The 24,588-nt window shown below is 36.8% G+C and overlaps 1 protein-coding gene across 1 annotated transcript in view; it reads right to left on the bottom strand.

The window, feature by feature from the left end:
- The window catches only part of DCDC2 (doublecortin domain containing 2), a 63,892-nt gene that overhangs the window by 25,274 nt on the left and 14,030 nt on the right, over positions 1-24,588 (bottom strand). Inside the window, 6 exon segments of the mRNA XM_040545703.1 lie at positions 4,682-4,883; positions 7,409-7,463; positions 8,598-8,744; positions 13,636-13,767; positions 13,885-13,961; positions 20,234-20,248. Coding sequence (XP_040401637.1) covers positions 4,682-4,883; positions 7,409-7,463; positions 8,598-8,744; positions 13,636-13,767; positions 13,885-13,961; positions 20,234-20,248 — 628 coding nt within the window.

The following is a 24,588-nucleotide window of genomic DNA, read 5'->3' as shown; positions in this document are numbered from 1 at the left end:
AGAGGTCCCTTCCAACCTCAGCCATTCCCTGATTCTGTGATACCACCAGATGTGCAACCTTGTGAGTGTGGTCCCTCAAATGATGTATAAAAACACGTATTCTGAAGAACACTGCAAATGACGATCCTCACTTTTTTTTTGTTGCTGTTGTTTTGTTTTGTTTTGTTTTGTTTTCAAGAAGGTGGTAAGTACATTCAGATGTCCCTGTGAACAGTGGATGGTCAGGCAGGTTGAACCCAAGCAGCCTACTGAGCCATGGACAACAGACTGTATGACAGACACATTAGATCATCTGGATATGAAAATATTTTCAATGTCTGCATATTATTGACATCTCTCTGTCCTGTTTCACTGGTATGCTAATTTAGTATGTCCAAAGAAGCAGGCAGAGAAGCCAGCCATGGCCTGCTTAAAGGAGGCAAGCTGGTTTGTTTTCTTGGGTAGCAAGAAACCATGTAGTAAGAATTCATCACTGGGAGCTTCTTTTTGGTAAGAAGAAAGGATTGCACAGGTCAAAATGGAGCCAGGTGACTCTCATATGATGCGCTATATAAAGCAATGCCAATGCTGATGAGGACGGAATGTTTCAGATTTTGCTTACTTTGATACATCTACTCATTTCTCAGATCCACAACTGCCAGAGTTCAGTCAGTAGGCTCACAATGATCATTTGGCTGAAGAGTCTCTCTAGGGAAAGCTTTTGAAGGGGACTATTTCACTGCTTATCTCTGATCCAAAATGTATGTTAAATCAACAAACTAAGAACTTCCACATCCCATTTATAGACAGATGATTTGGTGGAAATAGTTAATCAAGCTTCTGTACTATATTTAACTCAACAGATAGTGCCATGGGTGCAAAATATTCAGCTAGTGAGAAATAAAGAAGCAAGCTTGATATAAACCAGGGCATGAGGTCACAAAATACTATGCCTTTGGCAGTAAGTTTAACATCATCACAAATCACACAGCAGTTCAGTCACTCCAGATAATAAAGGACAGAAATATGCTGTAATGCTGACCTCTGCAATCTTATATTTTCATGGTCCAACATTAAGCTGAGAGAATGCCAGGACACTGACGCAAGGGAAATCTTTGACACAGAGGGTTTGTCTGGGACAGAGGATACTGAAGTTGTAGCACTCTACACTAACAGCTCTCAGCTCCCACAGCCTTGCTGGGCCTTCAGGTCACTCCATCTTAAGGTGTGACTAGAAAAAACAGTCAGGACGCAATACCTGCATAGATGATGACTCTTTGGGGCCATGTATAGTACACGTTCTTTAAACTGTCATTACAAGCTACCTATGTTCTAAAAGCAGTGGAGCTCTTGCACAGGGTCAGACTTAAGTGAAAAGACCTTTGCTCTGTTTTTTCAGGGGTTGTGCTCCTTCCTCATATTTTGTCTGCAAATGCTGGAGTCTCTCACAAGCAGACAAATATGGGCAAAAACGTTCAAAAGCAGTTTAAGAATCCTTTGTATCACACATGGAGATGTTTATTTCCTAGTATTTTTGACCATACAGAGAAACGCCTGTCATTCATTTTCATGGGAAAGAACAGTGAAAAGCAAAACAAAGTGATAAATATTGGTTACCCAGCAGGGCATAGTGTGTTAACTCCTCTTACATTCCTAGGTTTCAATAGAGAAAAAAAAAAATCGTTCTGCATGCATAAAGAGTAGAAAAGTTATTATCTGAGTAACATAAAACCTACCATTAGTAGGTTGCTCAAGAATAAATATGCTCAAGAATAAATCCAGTTGTAAAACTCCTATCACACTAATAATTTACAATTATAGTTATTATTATTGTTATTGTTAATAATATTATTAATAAAAAGCAAGTCCAACTTACTCCAGAGTACCAGAAAAAAAAATGGAGCCAGAAAGGGAGGGGTAAAAAAAGTAACACATCATGAAATTTAGTTTGAATCATTTGGCAAAGAAATACATTTAAGCTGAACTAGAGGAATTAAATAATGAGGATGCACTTCTTATTAAAATACAAGCACGGCTTAAAATCATTTTGAACTAGTGGCCTTATAATAAGAATATTAAGGCAACTGCTTCCCGGGATGTTTTCCACTTGATCCAAGTGAACAAATACTGGGGAACTGATTAGGGAAAGATAAAATCTGTAAATGTTCATAAGCCTGCAATCCTCGTGGTGGTTGGCCTAAAGAATTACAGGAGCATGAAATGGTTTGGGTTTTGTGCTTGTAAAAGAAAGCCATTCTCATCAACAATACACCTTCTCATCAACTGAGACCAGGGATTGCACACCATCAGAAACTCATTACACAGCTCTCGATTTCTCATCCCATACTGTTGTTTGAATTCAGCCCAGAGACATTATCTCCTTCAGCAGCTGCCTGCATTACCAGCTAGGTCTAGATATGCAGAACAGCACAGACATCAAACTGCCCATTCCCACATCAACCAGTGGGTCTTCATACATGGAGGATAAATAAAGGTGCACAGAGATAACTGAGAGCTTCTCCCAACATATACTTTAGCTCAAACCAGAGTATTGGCCTCCTAGATACACAAGACTCATAAAACATGGAAAAGGTAAAGTGGAAATAGCAAGCAATCACTTCTTCAATAAACTCCGTGGATTTCCAAACGTGTCTGTCAGCAGGTGGAGAAGCAATAATGCGAAATATGGAGAGAGGAAGGTCTCACTATATTTCCAAAGTAAGATTCGACTCTAAGTCACTGCCTGCTGAAAGGACAGGAAAACCTATTACTGCTTCTAGGAATCTTTTCACCATTGGGAATAGAAAGGAAGCAATCAGAAACCTGTTAAACTAATGCAAGGTCCACAAGGCATAGAGCACGTCTTTCTTGCCTTGGCAAGAGTGGTCTGCTTGCTTCTAGAAGACATCTGCAGAAATTTTACCTACAAAATGTGCAGGCCAGAAAAAAAAAAAAAATATATATATATATGTATATAGGAAATCAATATAATGTCACTATACCTATCAGGAAAAGTTATCTGCTTTGGCTGTTCTTAATGTCAGAGCTCTGACTGAGATCTACCTAATTACAGCCTAGATGGCTTTGCCGCTTGGACACAGTCCTGGACATTTTGCTCTAGTGTCCCTGCTTGAGCAGGGGGCTTTAACCAGATGACCTCCAGAGGTCTCTTCCAGCCTTAACCATGCTGTGATTCTGTGGTAAGTCTCTACTAAGAGCAGTTCAGTACTCTGAAGAGGATGCTAGACCACAATATATGGATTTTGAGCTCTGTGTAAAGAATTCTGTACCATTATTTCTCAACATTGGTCAATGCATCAATTTTTAAAAAATTGAAAACTTATCAATGACTTGAGGTATCCCGAGTGGATAACCATTAAATATAAAAGCTTTTCACTGAGCTTATAAAACAGGTAAGCCAAACATGCAAGTTCCTCTCTGAGAGGTTAGCTCTGCTACTTGCTCTCTTAAATGTTTTTAGCATGCACCACTAAATCCATAAAAAGTAGGGACACACTATGATAATTTCAAGCAAAAGGAACTATTCAGTCATTTCCTGAGTCATAAGGGATGAACATTTCCAGTCACTTTCATTTTAATATAATTACCGTTCTTCAGCAAGAAAAAAAAATCGTAAATTTACAACTCATGATTCTAGACCAATGCAGATGAACAGAACTGTGTTGTTGGATGATGTATACTGAAGTTTTAAACCATGATTAACTATTGTGCACTTAATTATGAACACAAACAGCAGTACGAAGTGGTGTCAAATGCTATGAAAATTATAATTTATTTCTACTGACAGATATTAATTGGCCTTTATTAATTACTTTTGAAACTCTTATCAATGAGGAAAAATAGCCATTCCAGTATGTCAGCAGTATCTGTAGTGAGGGGACAGTCTTCTAGCCATTAAATAAAAAAAACACAGGTGATGGTGGTAAGTATAAAGCACAAGACAAGAAAAACAGTTTATGAAAGAGGATGTTGATGACTACATTTCACAGAATCCTAGAATGTTTTGGGTTGGAAAGGACATTAAAGATCATCCAGGTCCAACCCCCTGCCATGGGCAGAGACACTTCTCACCAGACCAGGTTGCCCAAAGCCCCATCCAACCTGGTCTTGAACACTTCCACGGAGGGGTGCATCCACAACTTCTCTGGGCAACCTGTTCCAGTGCCTCACCACCCTCCGAGTAAAGAATTTCTTCCTTATAGCTAATCTAAATCTACCCTCTTTTAGTTTAAAGCCATTATTCCTTGTCTTCTCACTACACTCCCTGACAGAGTCCCTCCCTAGTCTTTTTGTTATACAGAACCAGAGTGCTAACCAGGGAGCCTCACAGAAAGTGAAGTGTCCTTTGAGCAGGCCAGCTCTTTGTCTTCGCTGTTTTTTTTCAGTGCAGAACAGTGGAAGAAAGTGGTCAAAATATATTTTCTATTATGCTTATATCAAAAGAATAAAGATAGGGCCATATTAGTTTATTTCACTTGCAAGATATACTAAATATTGTACACAGCCTCCTGTTGAATTGTAACATCTTGCATAGGTACATTTCCTAAGCAAAAAGAACTTCTGTAAATTAAATCACCCCGAGTAAGCTGACAATTCAAGAACTATACTAACAGTGTGTCTCACTGGTTTAACAGAAGATAAAAAGCCACTATGCTATGATTAAGTTTATCTTGGTACTGACCATTATCTTGAAGGACTCCTGTGGAGGCTGCTACTCTTATTGTTTGTTTTACTTTTGTAGACTTGTTAGAAAAGTGTCCTCTAGACACAGAATCCTCTGGATTATGGCATTTCTTGTCCTTCCCTTTTGGAGGCTGAGGTGAGCAATTGTTCTCTCCAGGATCACTGGATCCAACGGTAGATTTAGACTGCCGATCATTTCCCTGAAAAAAAAGTGTTCATAATTATCACTGATGAATTTAATTAAGTTCATTTTAAAATTTTAACTTTATTCCAACTTTTTAACATCTGTGGGTTGGTATCAGGTGTTACAGAATCATATTAATTTAAAATCAGTACAGTTAAAGGATATCTAAAGCAATCTGAAAAACCATAACTGTCTTATCGACTTGCTATATGATCTGACTGATTAAATGCTCCTCAACAATTCTCAGAAGAAAACAACACATTTATTAAAAGGAAATATTGTTTCATCTGATGAAAGAAATGGCTAGGCAAATCTATACACGCATACACATAATATACAGCTATATCTCATCTATGCATATGTGTAGAAAGTCACTAGATACAGCATGTATAACTTGTGAATAATTCATTGCCTGTGTAAATGAAACATGGGTATTAATCTGCTAAGTGTCAAAAACAGCTGGAAGAGGACGACAGTCGTTGTGTGGCAGGATCATGCTTAGAAATGGGTCTGTCAGCATGTCACCTCTGAATTACCTCCAAGGAAATCAGCCCGTTCCTCTGCTTGTTCTATTGTGTACCTAGAAACAGGAACAGAAACCTGGTCCTGATTTTCTTCAGCTTTGATGTATGTATGATCCTGAGTTTATCAATAATTCCAGTAGCTAGAGATTTTATCAATTTATAATTTTTCCTGAGTCTAAATCTGTTCACAAGAAATATAAAAAACTTAATTGTACATAGTAGCCCTATAGGGTGCTGTTTATATCATACTAGGCTGGGTTAAGAGTTTACCAACTGAAAACCCTCATTGTTGCCTCTCATTAGCGGCTGTCAGCCTCCTGATTCTGCCAGTCAAATGGCATGTGTAGTTTCTTACTAATCCAGTTCTGTCAAAATGTTCAATATAACAACAAAACACTAGAGCAGAGGACAGAAAATCTTATCAGCATCTGGAACCATTCACCTTATCACAGGCTTAACTAAATCATGGAAGACAAGTATACTGTGCTTTATTGTTTTGCTTAGTGTAGCTGCATGAACAGTTTATGCCACTTTAGAAACTGCACACCAGAAAGGCCTTTCATTGTGCAAGGGTCATGGACAATTCTTTTCGCCTCACTGCTGAAGTTAAAAGGCAGTGTCCATATAAAATGAAAACTGTTCAGAAAAATAAGTCCTGTATAAAGTCCTGCATCTCTTAAAAAAACTTGCATGCATGATTCTTTTTTAATGTGTTTCTTCTAATTTACATATAATCAGTAGAAATCAGTTCTGTTTGAAATATTTTACTTAAGTACCACGTAGGTTTTACTATCTAATCAAAGATTTATCTACCAGTACTACTGAATCTACCATTTACCCTGTTGATATAAAGAAAAATCAGGTCACAGCACTATTTCAGCCTCTTGTAATTCAACCTGTTACTCCCAAGAAATAGTAGTAAAAAAATGTAGAAACCAAACAGAAGTAAATAATTTAATGATCTATACCAGTTCAGCCTAAGTATTGCATTAGATATTTAAGAGCAGTATGACATATTCCTGCCTCCTTAAGTTTTGAAACTTGTTATCAGTGTGTCAAATATTCAAGAGCTGGTCTTTTGTTACAATCCCTATGGAATATAACTGATTATAAAATAATTTTCCGTGTATGTCATTACGTACTAAAAGAAGGAGCTAAAATAGTTAACAATGAGTTATTTTTAAGAATGTTAGAATTGTGAAACTCACATTTTAAAATGACACTATATTCTTTATTGAGATTTTATCTTCTGCATTTCAGCAAAATGGAACAGAGACTTGTATACTTTATTTTGTTTAGTGGCTCTAGGGTGGGTGGGGTTTTTTTTGGTTTGTTAATAGTGGTTGGATATGACCAACTGCCATAATAAAAATGTCAGACAGCGAGTCTGACGCTGTGCTGTCTTGTACTGGTACAGTAAACTGCACTTATATGTAACTAGTGCAAGCAGACACTTCTATTCCGATCTGGCACTTCCTGAAGTCTACAGTGGACTCATTTTGTACACATATAAGTAGCTATACAGGACACAAAACAGTGGATACTCAAGCTCTGTATAGTAATGGCTAGCTAGGGACAAAACACTGATCAGCCAGGAAACAGTTTTAAGGACTTAATAAGAATCAGCATACAGAAACATCATTTTCTGCAATAAGTTTTGTAAAAGGTCCTGTGTTTTTCCTTTTGGTGTATAATTTGAAAAAAGAAAAAATGAACCAATACATGAATATAGTTGAAAAGAATTTTAGGAAAGACCTCAAAGCAACAGTTGATCTTTGCTATGGAAGGTTTTATAAAAAATAAGACAGACATTATTGCAATAATATTTTCTTAGATTTCTTTTGTCTAACTGACGCTGCAAATAGCTACAGATACATCAAGCATTAATAAGCATTACACCAGGTGGCTGGGGATTTTTTCCCTTCATATTTAATTAAAACCCAAAGGACAAGGACTTTCCATCTGCTGGAATTAAGCAAAATTAGAAAAAAGCTTTATTATGGCATTTGATACTTACACTGCCTTTAGATTTTCGAGATCCCACAATTGGAGGTAGTACAGATGCTTTGGAACTGTAGAAATAAGTCATATCTTAGAATTCTGTACACTGTCACTGTCATAAACAACATCCTTCTATAACCTAGAAAGATAACACCAAGCCAGCTATGCCAACAGAGTTGTTTTATCCATTGCACAGCTTTGCTAAGAATCAGTAAATTCTGTTCACTAGACTACATTTAAATGCATAATCATGAACTTATTCAAACAAATGCATTACATTTCTCCACAATGCACAATTTCTGTACTGAAAATCCCCACAGCAGTATTCAGCAAATTACTGTGTAAAATACTTAAAACTAATCCCATGAAAAGTTCCAGCAATTTCAAAAAAATTCTGTTTATATCAGTTGATCAACACATCTTAAGCAACACTTCCCACTGTCTTTAAATTCATTTGTTCTAAATGTTGTTTCCCAAAATACTTTGCTAGTCGTATTGTCTATAGTTGCTTGCTAAGATAAATAAATAAATTAATTAATTGCACCCCAGTTTATGTGCAGATTGTTGCATAAATCCCCTAAATCATGGCAATCTGCGTGACAAATTTCCATTCATTTCTTTCCATTTATTTCATTGAAATGTCTCCTTATTTAGCTTTATATTTTCCAAAGATACTAAAAGCCCATGTTTTTCCTTACAGAGACCCTGTTTAGGGCTCCATTGTGCAATAATGCTGTCTAATAAAAAAAAGACCCAAACCTAAAGCATTCTTGAAGGAGTACATACTCCTTAAAATGTAACCAAACAAAAGTAGATTTCAATAGGTGTAGTTACACATAATCTCATTCAGCTCATAATTCATAATCTCATTTGTGTTCCAGGGGAAAAAAAAAAAAAAAAAAAAGATTAAGCCAAGACAAAACAAAAATTTCTTTTACTGGCAAGAATTTTATGATACATGATCAATGGCATGTTTACGAGGTGAAATAATCCTTTGAATTTATATTTTCTCTTTTATTACAGATTTCTATCTCAACTTTCTTAAAAGCACTCAATAAAAATTTGCATCCATACAAGCCCATCCATCCTTTCCTTACAAACATTTTTGACATTATGATTTTGTACTACAGTGGTAGTACTTTGTAAATATATTGATACACGCATACGCAAGCATAAGAAGCATATCACACACATATGGAACTTACCCCTGTGGCCTTCTTATTGTAGATTTGCTAAACAGCAGATCACCGTATGGCAACTTCTTAAACTTTTCTCTACCCACTGCAACATAAAATTGCCCATTCTCCAAATCTGACCCATCCTGAACAAGTTTTCCATCTAAACTGTAAAGTCTGAAAAATACAGAAAGGTTTAAAATAATAAACCTTATCATTCCATAGTGTTTAGTAAAAGCACTGAAAGCTATGCTGATCTAATCATGTACATTTTCAGATTTGAAACCCAATAAAGTACAGTGGATACAATAAGTTGCAACATAAAAAATGACAAGAAAAGACATAGCAAAATGACCTAAATCACAGTTAAACTAATCACAGTTAAAGCTAATAAAATGTGAAGCACTATGACAGATAAAATACTCTCACCATTTCTACGTAAGTATAAAGAATAAATTACTTTGTCTTTAACACCAGATAGATTTTCACCATAATCATTTCTGTTCGCACACTTTACTGAGAAGGAAGAAACATTACGGACTTAGGGGTGAGGGGAGTATGCATGACAACACATTATTTCTAAGCTATCCCAATCACTTCATTGGGATCACTGTCAAATTTGTAATTTTATTTAAGGATGATCAATGCAATAAGGAAAGGAGGAAACATTCTATAATGAATAAACTCTTTCCTATGAAGCACATTCCAAAATTTGACAATATTTAAGTTTAAATTAAAAAGCCAACATTATCACTTTTGCATTAAAATCCTGGGGCCCCCAGCACAAGAAGGATGTGGACCTATTAGATCAAGTCTAGAGGAGGATCACAAGGATAACTAAGGGCTGGAGCACCTCTCCTATGAAGACAGGCTGAGGGACTTGGAGAAGAGAAGCCCAGAGAAGAGAAGGCTCTGGGGAGAACTCATAGCAACCTTCCAATGCTTAAAGGGGGGCTACAGGAAAGCTGGAGAGGGACTCCTGGTCAGGGAGGGTAGTGATAGGATAAGGAGTAATTGTTTTAAACTGAAAGAGGGTAGGTTTAGATTACATATAAGGAAGAAATTATTCACTTTGAGGGTGGTGAGGCAATAAAACAATTTGCCCAGAAAAGTTGTGGATGCCACAGGGTTCAAGTCCAGGCTGAATGGGGCTGGATGGGGCTTTGAGCAAACTGGTCTAGTGGGAGGTGTCCCTGCCCATAGCAGGGGGGTTGGGCTTAGATGACCTTTAAGGTCCCTTCCAACCCAAACCATTCTATGATTCTAAGTCTTTTAAATGCAGGAATGTTGAATGGCCATCTTGAATGGTTTTCTCTAAGCCATCTACAGGAGCTACTTTATGTGTTATTCATAAATTTTAATAGTGCAAGGAGATATAATAAGATTAGGAGATATAATAAGATACATGCACGTACACAAAGAACCTTTTATGAAGAATATAAATAGCCTGCCTTGAGAACATCCCTGACTTATGAAATGCAAAAAAAATCAGTTTAACAGAGAAAAAGCTGCCTTTTAAGTTCATACACATAGTGGCATAACTTTGAATAAATACAGGAAAAAAAAATGCAGTGTGTAGAACCACTTAGAGAACTACAAAATAGCTGAGTTTGGACAGGACTGCTGGAGACTGTGTAGTCCAAGTTCCCTGTACAAAGCAAGAGCAACTACAGCAGGTTGCTCAGGGCTATGTCCAGTTGTGTTTTGAAAAACTACAAGGATGGAGACTCCATAAACTTTCTGGGCAACATGTTCCAGTGTTTGATGACTCTTACAGTAAATTTTTTTCTCTCTTCTATTTAAGTTGAATTTTCTGTATTTCAGTTTGCTCTCATTGTCTCTTGTTCTGTCACTGGACACCACTAAAAGCCTGTCTCTGACTTCTTCACTCATCCCCAACAAATATTTATACATATTGGTAAGATCCTCCCTGGGCCTTCTCCAGGCTAACCAATGCCAGCTCTCTCTGCCCTTTTTCACATAACATGCACCTTCAAGGCCTTCATCTTCATGGCCCATTGCTACACTTGCTTCAGCATCTCCATGCCTTTCTTATGCTCTCCACACGAAAGCACTTTGATTTTCTAGGTACATCCTGCACCTATAAAAGTACTGCACCTAGAAGTACTTCAGTTTTCTAAATGCTAAGACCAAATGTTCTCAATGGAAAAATTGCCGCTTTTAAAAATCTTGATCATATTGCTGTTTCCTCACCAAAAAAGTATACTAATTCTGAAGCATTCCATCTGTACTATTCATATTTCATATTTACTTTATAGAGCAAACATTTCACAGACATCCCAACAATTTGAAGAAAAAATTGTTTCACTACCATTCAGATAACATCAGTTACACACAAACAATGATAATTAATAATAAAAAAAAAAAGCAATCTAGACATAGGCAAAAGCTCATTTCTGAATTAATCTGACTGTATTTTGCTAGATTACATTTTGCTTTGTGGAACTTGCAAGAAAAAGGCAAATCGGTGTACTATAGTATTGTTTTATATATTTGTATGGTGTTGCATGTACAGGTACATAGCAGTACTTACAAACATGATTTCATACCTGATCTTTCACTTTGATTATATTTTAATATTACTTTTAAAGTACAAAACTTGTTTGCTTAATGCAACTCCCAATTTTTTTATGGAAAAATATCTAGCAGTCTCTAGTTGTATATTTCATCCTAAAAATAATAATCATAATAACATAAGCATAATAAACATATCAGTCACTGAATATGACAAGGGAATTAAAAATGCATTTTTTCAAATAAAAGGGAACTTCAGAGAAATATATAAGTAACTATTGACTTAACAAGTATCACACGATTCTTGTGACACTTACTTCTGAAGCTTTTTACCCACCCACCTGGTTTGAACCATTCAAACACATCCTGGTTTTGCTAATATTTCCCTGGTTAGTATTATGCAGAAGATGTCCTTGTGGTCATGTCTTCTGGTCACTGGGGGATGATCAAAGGCTTGTCCTGTGGGCTGTCAGTAGACTTCAATTTCCCTCCCGAGTCCAAGCCAAAAAAGTGGCAGCCAAAACAAAGCAAGCATACAGACTAACAAGGCAGACAGCAAAGATACAGCTTGTGGAACCACATATCTGCCTGTCCACACACCAGGTACCTGCCAATCAGGTTGCTGTACCCCATCCCCAAGCACAATCTGGCAAGGAGAAAGGCTACTTCCTCATTGTCTTCTCTCTCATATTTCTTATTTATGTCCCTATTCTGATGACGATGACTTTTTTTTTTCTTTTTTTTTTTCTTTTTTTTAAAACCATATGTGAAACTATGTAAGACTTGGCAGCTTTGTATGCCATTTAATTACACGGAAAAGAAACATTGCCATATACCTAATGCAGGTTCTCGTAATTCCGCTTACCCTTCTTTAATGAGAAATTATATCTTCCCAGAATCAATGGTCTTACAAGACCTCCCCTAACACTGACATAGTTTCAGTAAACCCCAGCAATTAATGTATAACTTATTAAAGAACAACAATCACTTTACTAACGTATTTAATACGCATTTTAAGGAAAATAAAATGAAAACTGCATTAAAAGAAAACCAGAAAAAGGAAAACATTAAGTAATTCAAAAAGTCATGTACATTATCTTACTTTTAAAGGATTAAAACTGAATACAGAACGGAACTTCTTAAAATCAATTCTAAAAATGTATATAATTATATATGCTTTCATATACATCATTCAGATTTACCAAGGAGTGATACCAAGTAAAGAGAATAAAATGCAAAAGGTTTTTAAATCCCTAAACAACCTGGAAGCAGGAAAAAAATGATGTTGTGAACAGCTGTTACTCTGTTCACCTCAGAATTATGATAGCTGAGAATCAGATCCAGAAAACTGCAAAACGTGTTTAAGTTTAGTTTAAGGGAAGTAAAAGTGCTAATTAGCCTGATAACACAAGCAAGGAAATGCCTGACTGAGAAGAAAAAACAGATGAGAGCTAACAGTCAGCAGACAGCATTAACTTCACCTTTTATGGTCTGTATCAGCTCTGGGAAAGTAATCAGAAGAACTGAAAGAGATTATGAAGATTTTATCTTCACTGATTTGAGAAAGAGATTGCAAGACTAGCCTCAGACATTGTGTAAGCTGTAAAGAATGATTCCAACAAAAGGCCCTTTCCTCTCTGAAGAATGGATTTCTGTAATGTGCTCTGCATGGGGCAATGCTGGAATGTCAGTAATTTGCCAGTACACACCTTGGCAGTCTGCTTACTCTGCAAAGTTTGTCATGGAGACTGCATATCATTTTGCTCTAAAACTTGCAACAACTATCAGATCTTATTTTAGAGAGTTTATTTTCAGGCCTTAAGGTGATTGAAACTTATGTATCCAAGATGTCATCTGCTACTCCTGGGATACCACAACAATTCAGACCAGCAGAAAATACTGGAATTGGAAAACCCTCAACTACAGCTTTGGTCCTGGCTCTTATTAGGAGGCTGAACTGACTGAGTATAAAGCACACCCTTGTCAGAGCACAGGTCTTCAAAAACCAAAGGATCTAAAACATTCTTCTTGAAGTTGTTTGCCCCGTTGACTTTAAAGAACCATCAAAATTAAAGGAAAACATGTCAGAGTAAAATAAATTACCTCCATAAAGTCAGTCAAAATGGACTGCATCCATTATTTGATATTCCAAATATTTTACTGACTTTACAGAGGTCATTGATTTTATACTGACATGCAACTTTATTATTAATGTTAAATACATTGCATTATTATTGCATTATTCCATATCTGTTAATAAAATATTTAATCAAGAAATAACTGTTGAAACAAATTGAGGGGCTTTTTTTTCTTTTTAAATAGCAGTTGCAATGAAACATGAAAGTGACTTGGAGTAAACATATTTCCATTTTCATAGAACCATAGAATGGTTTGAGTTGGGTGGTAGCTCTTAAGATAATTTTCTTATAAATTTCCCATAAAACTGGAAGGATCCATTATAGCTACTTACGGAGTTTTAAAAACATATCTAAACATATCAACTGTATCTCACAAATATTCAGCTTCCTGATACCTGTGAACAGCTCCACTTCTGAGGGTAACTTTTGCTGTAACCATTTCGAGAATATGGTCCCAGTGATTCAGTGTTTTCCTGGGAATAAGGAGTCGCACTACAGGGCTAATTAGATCTCCATTAGCAATCAGGCTGAAATAAAGCAAAGTAAAATAATTTGGAAGAGTATTTAAAACAAAACCCATCTGAAGTTAAGAAATAAATAAATAAAACAAAACAAAAATGTTACTAACATAAAATTCTGCTTACAAAATAGTGTAGGGCTCCTGGAGTGGCTTTCGAAACCGCGCTGATGCAGTAATTCTACTATGAGTAACTGGCTTGACCTGTAAGGACAAAGAGAATTAGAAATTACTCTGTTTTCACATTGGGATAGAGCCGACCACCAGCAAGAAGGGCAGCATATCTGGAGAAGGGAGTTCCTGTTTTTAAAACATGTATTTTATTCCATTCCAGCTTCACCTTTTACAAAACATATATAATTACTATTGCAGGTTCATATAATTGTTGAATAACAACCACAGCATGGCACAACATACAGTGTCCAGTGAGAGATCAGAATTATATGGGCATCTTTTGTGACTTGTCCATCAATGTTCCTAAGCATACAAGGAAACACCTCCAAACACTGTTCTTATTTTCTTAGTCTTCACTGCTTGTAACTATAGCTCAGACAATTAAACTCTTATCTTTTTAACAATAAGTGCTATCTCTGGGTCTTTCTTCTATTACGTAGTAAGTATTTTTTTACTCATGTATAGGTCTTTCCCTCTAAATACATCAGTGATTTACAAAGGTTACTGAATACTATCCTCATTTTATAGAATTGACTCAAATGAGGTGCATTGCAGAATAAAACACAAACATTCCAGCATTATGCCCTGTACCCTTTTGTACAGATACTGTGTTGAGATCAAGAAGGCTGCTCAACATTAATCCCATTATATTGAATAGAAGGTTATGCAATACTGCCTAGCTATGATTCCCTTTGGAATTAATAAACATGCTTTCAAATTTAAAAAGAAAAAAGTGGGAAAATAAAAACAAACTCCAAAATCATTAGGAAAATTTCCTAATTCTCCATAATTAGCAAATGAAAGTAAGGTGTCAATCCCAAACAAACATTCAAAAGTCACAAGTTAAATGCATTAACAACTTGGCAACATTTCTACAGAAGACTATAAAAACTTAAAGGATTAAATAGCTGGCATGATCTGATAGAGACATTCTTTAAAATAGATGTATAAAGTTTATTTAAATTGGCAATGTTCCCAATTACTGTGTAAAGCAGTCTAATGATGTGATGTGTTGCAGCTTTATCACATTTTGTGCTAACTTAAACGATACTTCCCATTAAATTTAGGAAAAATGGTCTGAGCTCCAGTGCTTTAAATCGTTGCATGGGTTTTCACAAAACTTAATTTAGGACTAACAGATCTGCTTTCCAGATATTTCTCTTGCATAGACTGTAAAAAGAAAAAAATTAAAATTAAAATTAAAAAAAAAAAGAAATCAACCAAAACAAACAAACAAACACAAAAACAATAAAAGAGATGCCCAGTCTAGCAGATATTCCAAAGTGGCTAAAAATGATCTTTAAAATAATCACATCTGACATCCCACTTAATGCAAGTAACCTCACACAGCAAATTCTGCATCAAGCACATAAATTCCAGGGCTTAGGTATTTTTCTCAGGGAAAAAGCAACCAAGAAAACAAACGCAAAATTTGCATTCCCTGATGTACAAACACTTCAAGTAAAAGACAGCAACAGGTAAACCTTTTGAACAAAAACTGTTCTCCATTACTCTGCTAAAAAAGGGGGTGTTTCTATTCTGACTTCAATTCACTTTAGCATCTTGCCTTTCCCAGAGGCCCTTGTAAGCAGTGTAGCTCTCCCAGCCTTCCATTTTCTGAGTCTTGGAGGACTTGAAAGCCTGCTCTGGTTGTGGACAGAGGAAGGTAGAATTAGCCTTCGCACAGCAAAGTGACTAAATGGAAGCAATCAGCAGCGTTAGGGTCGTGGTGATCTGAAGACCAGTATAATGGACGTTTTAGTGAGATTCTTCTTCAAGAGGAGAAACAGAAAGAAAGATATAGCTGCATTGTTATAGCAGTGCTTCTGGACCAGTCCAGGAAACGGGCCCCTGGCATGGCTGTGGACCTCCCTTTACTCGTCAAGCATATTTACACCTTAAGATCTGTTTCATAGATACCTGTTTGTCTTGCCCTTATACAACGAGGTCATTTGCATTAGTCTGTACGTAAACTATGCCTTAATGCCTGAAGTAATTTTGATTCCCAGACTTGACATTAATTCCAGTGTGCTCTGAACTGGGTGGAAGATTCACACCTATGACTACAGGCTTGGAAGTGAGTAAGGTTGTTTGATATTTTTGCAACCTTAATGATTCTATTCTATATTTCTCATAATTATGGGAGGCAAAGATATTTTTGGAGATTGCCAAATAATGGAGGAACTCAGCCATTCTTGCAGAAACATTTAAAGCATATTTTTCATGGCATAACTTGTCATTTAGGTCACTAAAATTTGAGATGAAAATTTACTAGGTCACAGGAAGAATAAGAAAACACACCTTAAACTGTAACATCTGAAAACATTTCTATTGCTGCTTGAGACATTAACGGTTATTTGCACACTGTAAGCAATCTAATAGAAAGCTTCAGAATTTGAAAAAATAAGGTAACTTTCTAAAGAGTATGTTATTGAAGGCAGAGGTAATACTGATTTACATCTGGTCCTAATATTTAGGCTCCAAACACAGGTTGCTTCCAAAATGAGAATGACTTAAATCAGGCTGCCCCTACACCTCCCTGTATAGCTGCTAGGTTGCTAGGCTTATCCCTTATAAAGTACTTGATACGTAACTAGATTACAAGGCTAAAAGACTGACTGATCCTATGCTTGTAGAAACTCCAGACCTAACTAACAATCAGATCGCTACATGTCTTTAACCAACATTAGCCATATGTATCAGAGAGCAAAAGGAAAATACTTAAAGTTCTGGAATACTTTTTCCTCATTAAATCCAAAATGCTACATTTGAAGACCTCAGAAGAGCAATGAGAGGAGATGGACTGTTAGCCCTTTCAAAAATCTGCTCACGCAGTACTCTCATTAGTAAACCTCAAAGCACTTGATACTGATTTCTCTAATGACAAAGAAACAAACACTAGAATAATGACACAGAAACCCATGGGAAGAACCAGGGCTATGTCTCCCAAACCCCACTCAAATCTTCAACACAACACTGTCTCCCAAGCACAAAGACTCTAAACTTGTCCCTCTAAACTTGTTTCTCACTTCCAGCAAGAGAAGTATTTCCCATCTGTGATACAATGCACATATTAAAAATTCTTCCTCTGCTTACCAGCATCTAATAATTCTTCAGCCTTCCACAGCAAGATCAATGTAAGATACCCAGAAACAACAGCACAAGAAACCTATACTGAGTACGCTTGATAATTCTTTAAGGACAGTAGGGATAGTTTTTAAGGGTCCTTGTCACATCTTGCTCTCCTGGTCCTTCTTTAGGTAACTGCTTTACTTTCTCAGAATAACCCACCTCTCATGTGCAACACTGTAAACGAATTTTGAACTTCTGCCTTATGTTATGTTTGTCATAGCAATACTTAAGAACTAAGTAATATTTAAGAACTAGTAATATTTAAGAACTAACACTTTGGCCCCAGTGACTGAGGCACTATATAAAGCCTTAACTGTTTCAAAACTACAGTGCTAAATACTTTTACCTCTAAATACTACTTAGATAACAAGCTACAACCTGAAGACATGGCATTGTTCAACTTTGTTAAGAAAGCCCTAATGGTTTAAGCAGTGTTCCTTTAGCCATCGGGGAGCAGACACCATGGATGGGGTACTAGATAATCTCAGCTACACTCTCTTTTTCCATGAAAGGCTGAATCAAGAGGCAACAGGCACAAAATGAAACACAAGGAGAAAACACTTCTTTCCTGTGAGGGTGACAGAGCACTGAACAGGTTGCCCAGAGAGGTTGTGGAGTCTCCTTCTCTGGAGATATTCAAAACCCTCCTGGATGCCATCCTGCACAATGTGCTCTAGGTGATCCTGCTCGGCAGGGGGATTGGACTAGATGGTCTTCAGAGATCCCTGCCAACCTTGGCCCTTCTGTGATTCTGTGATCTGATGGTCTGTTGAGGTCCATTCCAACTTAGGCTGATATATGATTCTAACCTACTGTGATTAGTTTGGGGTTTGCTGTTCATGCACAACTCCACCATCAGAAAAGCTTTACAGCACTTTTCCTAAAAGCTGATTCTTAATCCATTCCTGATTCTCACTGCTGCAGTTGATACCTATGCCCAAGCTCTCATGCATTCAAAACTGACCGTAAAGCCAAGTTCTTTGATCCAGTCTGCAACACTCAGGTTTCAATGATCCACACTTTACTGGAACTAGTTAGAAAACATTCACTAAATACAAAGAAGCCCTTTAGGATAGTCCCAGGTGTGTCCAATTATTTACTTGTTCCTGTGAGCTGATGAAACCATTAATTTTGATGTAGGCTCCTCAGAAGGCCATCATGTTATTGCACACAGCCCAATCAATGGGCCCCTGAGAAAACAAGCGACCTGACAGATGTTAAGGGCTCATTTATTATTCGAAGGATTGTATTTCTCCCAACAATAGATACTGTGGCATCAGCTTGCAAGTCTGTCTTTTAGGTTACTCTCTCAAAGAGTCATTAATATTTCTGACAGCCTTCTGTGGCCTAAAAGACAGCCCTGGTCTTAAACAAGAAAGCTGCAGGGAACTGTAAGATGGGACCAGCTTGGGCAGAAACTTAACATTTTTCTTTTCTACCTAAATGTAGCCTAAAACAGAACAAAGTACAAACTTGTGTTATTTTGCTAAGGATGTTTAAGTATAATTCCCTTACTGTATCAAAAAGAGAAAAGCGTATGTTAATGCAATATTACATTCGCTAATGTAAGGCCACAAAAATCAGCGCATCCAAATGCTATGATGACTCTGACAACATTAATGTGCTTAAAACACCCCACAAGTAATTGGCACAGTGCATAGATGACACCTCTGTTTCTGGGAGTTTAGAACAGAGTAGCCCAAACTAAATTAAGCAGCTACTGGACCATGTTGGTACAGCACTCTCCAAAGAGTCTTTTGTCACACCCAGCATGAACAGTGAAGGCAAGAATATTGCATCTTTCCTTGGGGTCCACACCTGCTCTGAGAGGAAAAAAAATATATAAATCATAGGAGAAAAAAAAAAAAAAAAAAGAAAACAAGCAAGCAAACAAACAAACAAAACCAGAAGGGAAACCCTGCTAAAGCATACAGGCGTGCACAACATTTTCAATTTTTAAACTGGCAAGCATGCAGATATGCAAGCAACTATAAAACAGTATTCTACAATGCTCAAGATATCATTCTTACAGATGCTCAATGTATGTTCTGTCTACAGCATAGCATATCAAGCTGTCCTAGTACAACAATGCAAAAACACAACACAAGCTACTCTACCCACATTTATAAAAAATCAGTTTGGCTAGATCTATACTGCACTGTAAAAAAAAAAAAACAAAACAAACAAACAAACAAAAACAATCTATACAACATTCTTCTAATTAAGCTGTCTTATTATTTTTCTTTTTTTTTTTTCTTCCTATATGGTCTTCAAGTTACTACCTCATATTGTTTAGAACAACTTCTGTGACCAATGTTAAACTACTTAAGGGTATGAAAAGAACTTTATTTTCTAAAGCAAGACAAATAATTTAAATATACAGAAGTAGATATTAATAAAATACCAAGTGCTCAGCTACTATAAATCAATATAGTTCCTTTGGAGTATACAGAGTTATGCAAAACCACTCCAGTGGAAGACCTGATATGGGGTTTAATTAAAGAATACATGAGACTGCTCATATTTCTCTTGTAGGAGGTACCACAATATTGCACTGTCTGGAATAGCCTGACCCTCTGGCACTACAGAGTTACATATTAACAAGGAAGTGGTCTTGGGTGAAAGTTTGTGCTTACATTAACAGAACAGCATCACTAGACCCCTAAATCCTTTATTTTCTTTTAATTTCACCAGTCACATTCTCAACTGATGCAAATCAGCACATTCTCATTTACGTCAGCTTTTGTAGGCGGATTTACATTAATCAATGGTTTGGTCCCATTATGATTTTATCTTCAAATTTTGTACATTTTCAGTTTGTTTCAGAAGACCCATCCAAGGGCAGCTTCCATATCCTACTGACAAATTTGTTGCCAATATTTCATAATTTGTGATGAGATACTCATCTGCAGTACTAAACAACAACATACAGCAGTAACACAAAGCATTTAGAACAGGAAGAAGAAAGCACTAGTACTAGTTGAAACTTAGAGGGAACTTTAAGCAAGCTTTAAGCAAGTCAGAGACAATTAATCAAATTGCTCTATAACAACATTCTATATTCATTTTCCCTTTTCAAATATGCTAAATATTCACAAAATTTAACTAACACATTCAACACACTTAGCAAACATATACCACACACCACATAATCTACTTTAGGTACTTACATCTTCCACTGTTGACTGTTGGCAAAAATAAAAATAATAATAAAAAAATCAGCAGCCAAACTATTACCTCAGGTATACTATCACATATGAAAAACAGTTTTTCTATGAAAATCATTTTGAATTATCATGCCGATATCTACCATGTAAACATTTATATTTTGTGTATATATATATATATATGCATACATACACACAGATCAATTTAATACACTTTTCATACAAAAAATTCTATTATGTTTATGTTCAGCTGTGAAAGACTGAAGATCAGCTAAAAATTTACTCTTTTTTCAAACATTATGCATGGGTTCAGCCGTCAACAGATCAAGAATACTTTGCTGTGCAGTGTTTCTAACTCAAATGTTTTACAGCAAAGACCAGGTTAGAAGTGTAGCACTCTAGGAAGATCATCATTGAGAATGACTATTCAGGTAAGGTCTCTGAGCAACCCATACTTTGGTTTGAAATATACAGATTAAAAAGAACAGTTTTCACTTCTTCATAAATATGATAACTTGTAAATATGTTATATATTTATTTTGTCTTGTGTAAAGCTGTTTGCTTATCCCTATGTGTAAAGTTTTTGCTTCTGTGAATGCTACCCTGTACTTTTCACACGTTCCACTCAAACCTAGACCAGAAGGTAGGACAGACCTAGCAAACTATTCAACATTTTGGCTGGGTACTCAGGACTTGCAAAAGGTGTGTGACACTTCGGAGAACCAATCCTAAACCAGAAAAGTATGCAGTTCACTAAATAGTATTTTAATTGTCCTTTGAAATTACCATGCTGCACATTTAATTTCTAAAAACAAGGTGATTTTAATGCACTTGAGAATAGTTTAAAGTAGAAATGTGACATTCTTAGCTTGGCTTTTCCATCCAGTGTACATCAAAAACTTAGAGACAAGCTAAATACAGAATTCTGGTGGCAATTCTACAGGCTGCCGTGAAAAAATGGGCTAATTATCCTTAGACAGGAAATAGTATAACTAACTGATTTATTTCCTTTTCTTACCAGAAGAGAGCCCTGTCAGAGGGGTCAAACTGAGCAACTGCAAGATTTACAGGTTTACACATATTTATAAAGCCATTCTGGATGGCAGCAAAACAACAGCCAGAAAGCCTAACCTCACTGAACTAGGTGCTCTGTGCCAGTTTGATATAAATCTGGTTTAAGAGCTTGCCTTTCTTACTACTGTATTAATATAGCCCTGGGTGCTACTACCGTCTCACTCATGACTCACGTCACTTCATAACTAACCTATAACTAAGCTAAGTTTTAAATATTTCAACACAATGTTACATACCAAATTTATCAGCTCATGCAGTGACCCATGGCTTTACCAGCTTGTTACAATGGCCTGTCTGTTAATCAATGTGCACAGGAAAATTGAGAGCAAATATTTGCATTCCCTTAGGGTAGAACTGGGGTCAAAAGAACCAAAACCCCATTTATACACACCATCACCATCCTGTGATGTGAAAGAAAGGAATGTTCAAGGTTCAGTGATCAAAAGCAAATTAGAAAGATAAAAGTTACTTTTTCTAAAGCTATTACAACATAGGAAATATCTTACCTACTTCACAGAAACATGACTTCTTATAAACAGGCATTTTTATACACTTTAACTAAAGATGAAGAGTCAGATTCCCAGAGGAGTTTTGTCAGTACAAAACCATTTTGGTTATCTTACACAGTAATAAACCTGGATAATCTACTTTTCCCTTGCCACTTTGCATTGCTAGATGGTACACTGGATAGTACAAAACAGCCTTGAGCAAGAGACTGCTAGCCTTTCTTCTCGAATGAATACAAAGCACCACTCAAACTGCTGTTACCTGCCAGGATTTCCAAGTTTACATAAATAGGTCACAACATCACAGCTGTACACAAACTTCTCAGCCCACACAGAGAACAGGTGAACTGGAAATGAACTATGCCAGAAGGCACTTACATTGAGATTTCCAGATTACAAGGCTTCAACAGAACTCCCAAAGTGTTTAAAGCCACTCTCTTCCAAAAGAAATATCTGGGGTCCCTGCGTTTACCTCCAAGGTAAACCACCCTCCTTTTCAGCCATGGTAGGTGAGCTGGAGGTTATATGCCCTGTGCATCTGGGGGATAAGTTTTGGCCCATCTAGCTAAACTCCAGAAAGTAAAGTTTCATTCGGGATCTGTCATAGTTTTGGGGCATTGTACGATGGGCCAAATCTTCAGTTGTCCTAGATTAGTCAATTGCATGTCCTTATCAGCCCAGGCACTAAGCCTGTGCAGTGTTCCAAAATATATCACGTTTGTGTTACTTTTGGATCCTAAGAATAGCATATTCTTCTTCTTAGTTGTATGATACTATACCCTACACTGCTTACAACACAGACAATGATGGGATCAATAATGTATATTTTATCCAAGCAAAATAGATCCTGACATTTATTTCTGTCACTGACATAGTATTGTCAATTTTCACCATTTTTACCTCTCATGATTTGAGTATTTTCCCTGAATTCCTTACATATTTAAACTAAAAGGAAGTCTTTGACATTCGTGGTTGATTAAAAGGGCCAGAACCTGTGAACAGTGACAGCCGAAGAACAAAAAGCAACTCCAAAAAGATCAAATTTTTCAAAGGTAAAAGTTGTTAATGCTTCCAGTAAGAAACATCAACATGCAGCAAAAAGTTTTTAATGAAACCAACATGCCTCATTAAAAGCTTCAGTGCTGGTATCTCTTCCCTTCCCTCCACCCTCATCACAGTAACCCTACAGAATGAGGCAGACGTGCCAGCTGAGGAAGTGATGAACTTTCAAGTTCCATATCAAATGCAATACACACCATGAAATCTCCAGTGCCATGAACCAAGGCCTCTGCAAGCCTTTCTGTTGCTCCAAAATCCCCTAAAGCCAATCTGTAAGCAATCTGGTAATTAAAATACTCAGAATTATACAATTCAGGTATACAGAACTATACCAACAGTAATTTTATGAATCTGCAGGCCCAGTTAGAAAAAAGGACACAGCTCTGTTTTACCTGGATGTCTGGTCATTTCTTCTCTGATTCCTCCTGGTATTAGATTATGAACACTCGGGAAGAGTATCTGTTTTGTATGACTTGTTTTGCTAATTATGTTACCAGGATACTAAATACCAAACAATGTAATATAAAGTTTAACTATTAAAGATGCTGCTCAGGAGATTAAAGATGTATATCATAATTATTTTATCTTTGCATTTTGATAGTCTTATTCCCCATACTCCTAATTATAGAACTCCTAATTATATACAGTATCAGAAAAATGAGAAGTACCTCACTCAGTCTCCTACCAGCAGCAGAAGAAATCAAGCTGTTCAGATGTGAACTTCCAAGAGGGTTTTTATACTGGCATAGAATTATAAAGTGGACCTTTATACACAGTTTGTTTCCAGCCGTGAATATTCTGTATACAGTAATTTTGGGTACCACAATTTGCGTTTGTTTCTTTCTAACTATTAGGAAAAAACTTATTCCTGTGAGTATAGATTGTTTTGGCATCAAATGGTTGTAGCTTTCACACACTGGGATCATTTCTAAGATATTTATTAGACAGCATTCTACTCATTGTTGGTGAGGTCACACATGGATTACTGTGTCCAGCTCTTGGCCTCCCAGTACAAGAGAGACACATGGATGTACTGGAAAGAGTCCAATGGAGGGTCACCACAACGCTCAAGGGACTAGAGCACCTCTTCTTTAAGGAGAGGCTGAGAGAGTTGGGACTGGAGTTCAGCCTGGAGAAGAGCAGGCTCTTATCAGGGGTATCTTATCAATGTCTATAAATACCTGAGGAGAGAGTGCAAGGAAGATGGAACCAGGCTTTTTTCTGTGGTGCCTGGTGACAGAGCTACAGGCAGTGGGCACAAACTGCAGCACAGGAAGTTCCATCAAACATTGGGAAGCACTTTGCTGTATGGATGACTGAGCACTGGAATAGATTCCTCAGAGAGGCTGTGGAGTCTCCCTGGATATCTTCAAAAGGCATCTGGACATGTTCCTGGGCAACCTGCTCTAGGTGTCACTGCTTGAGCAGGGGGTTGGATCAGATGGCCTCCAGAGGTCCTTTCCAACCTTAACCATTCTGTGATTTCCAGGCACTATACCCTCAGAAAATTATATCCTGTACAGAGAAAATACGGATGAAACTTTTCTCATTGACAGCTAAAAATTAAAATGAATCAAGAGACCACTCACTGAAAAACAGCCACTTTTTTCCCATGATTAGAAGTCTCGGGTATGATAAATGTTAGGTTGGAAATAAACAATAATTACAAGTACTGAGATTTTTCATGAGAGCATACTTGGAAAAATATATGACTGTGTT

Source organism: Cygnus olor, chromosome 2 (genome assembly GCF_009769625.2).
Source record: "Cygnus olor isolate bCygOlo1 chromosome 2, bCygOlo1.pri.v2, whole genome shotgun sequence".
Classification (NCBI taxonomy): domain Eukaryota; kingdom Metazoa; phylum Chordata; class Aves; order Anseriformes; family Anatidae; genus Cygnus; species Cygnus olor.
Note: the sequence above shows the minus strand (reverse complement) of the source record. Positions and strands in the feature narration are given on the sequence as shown.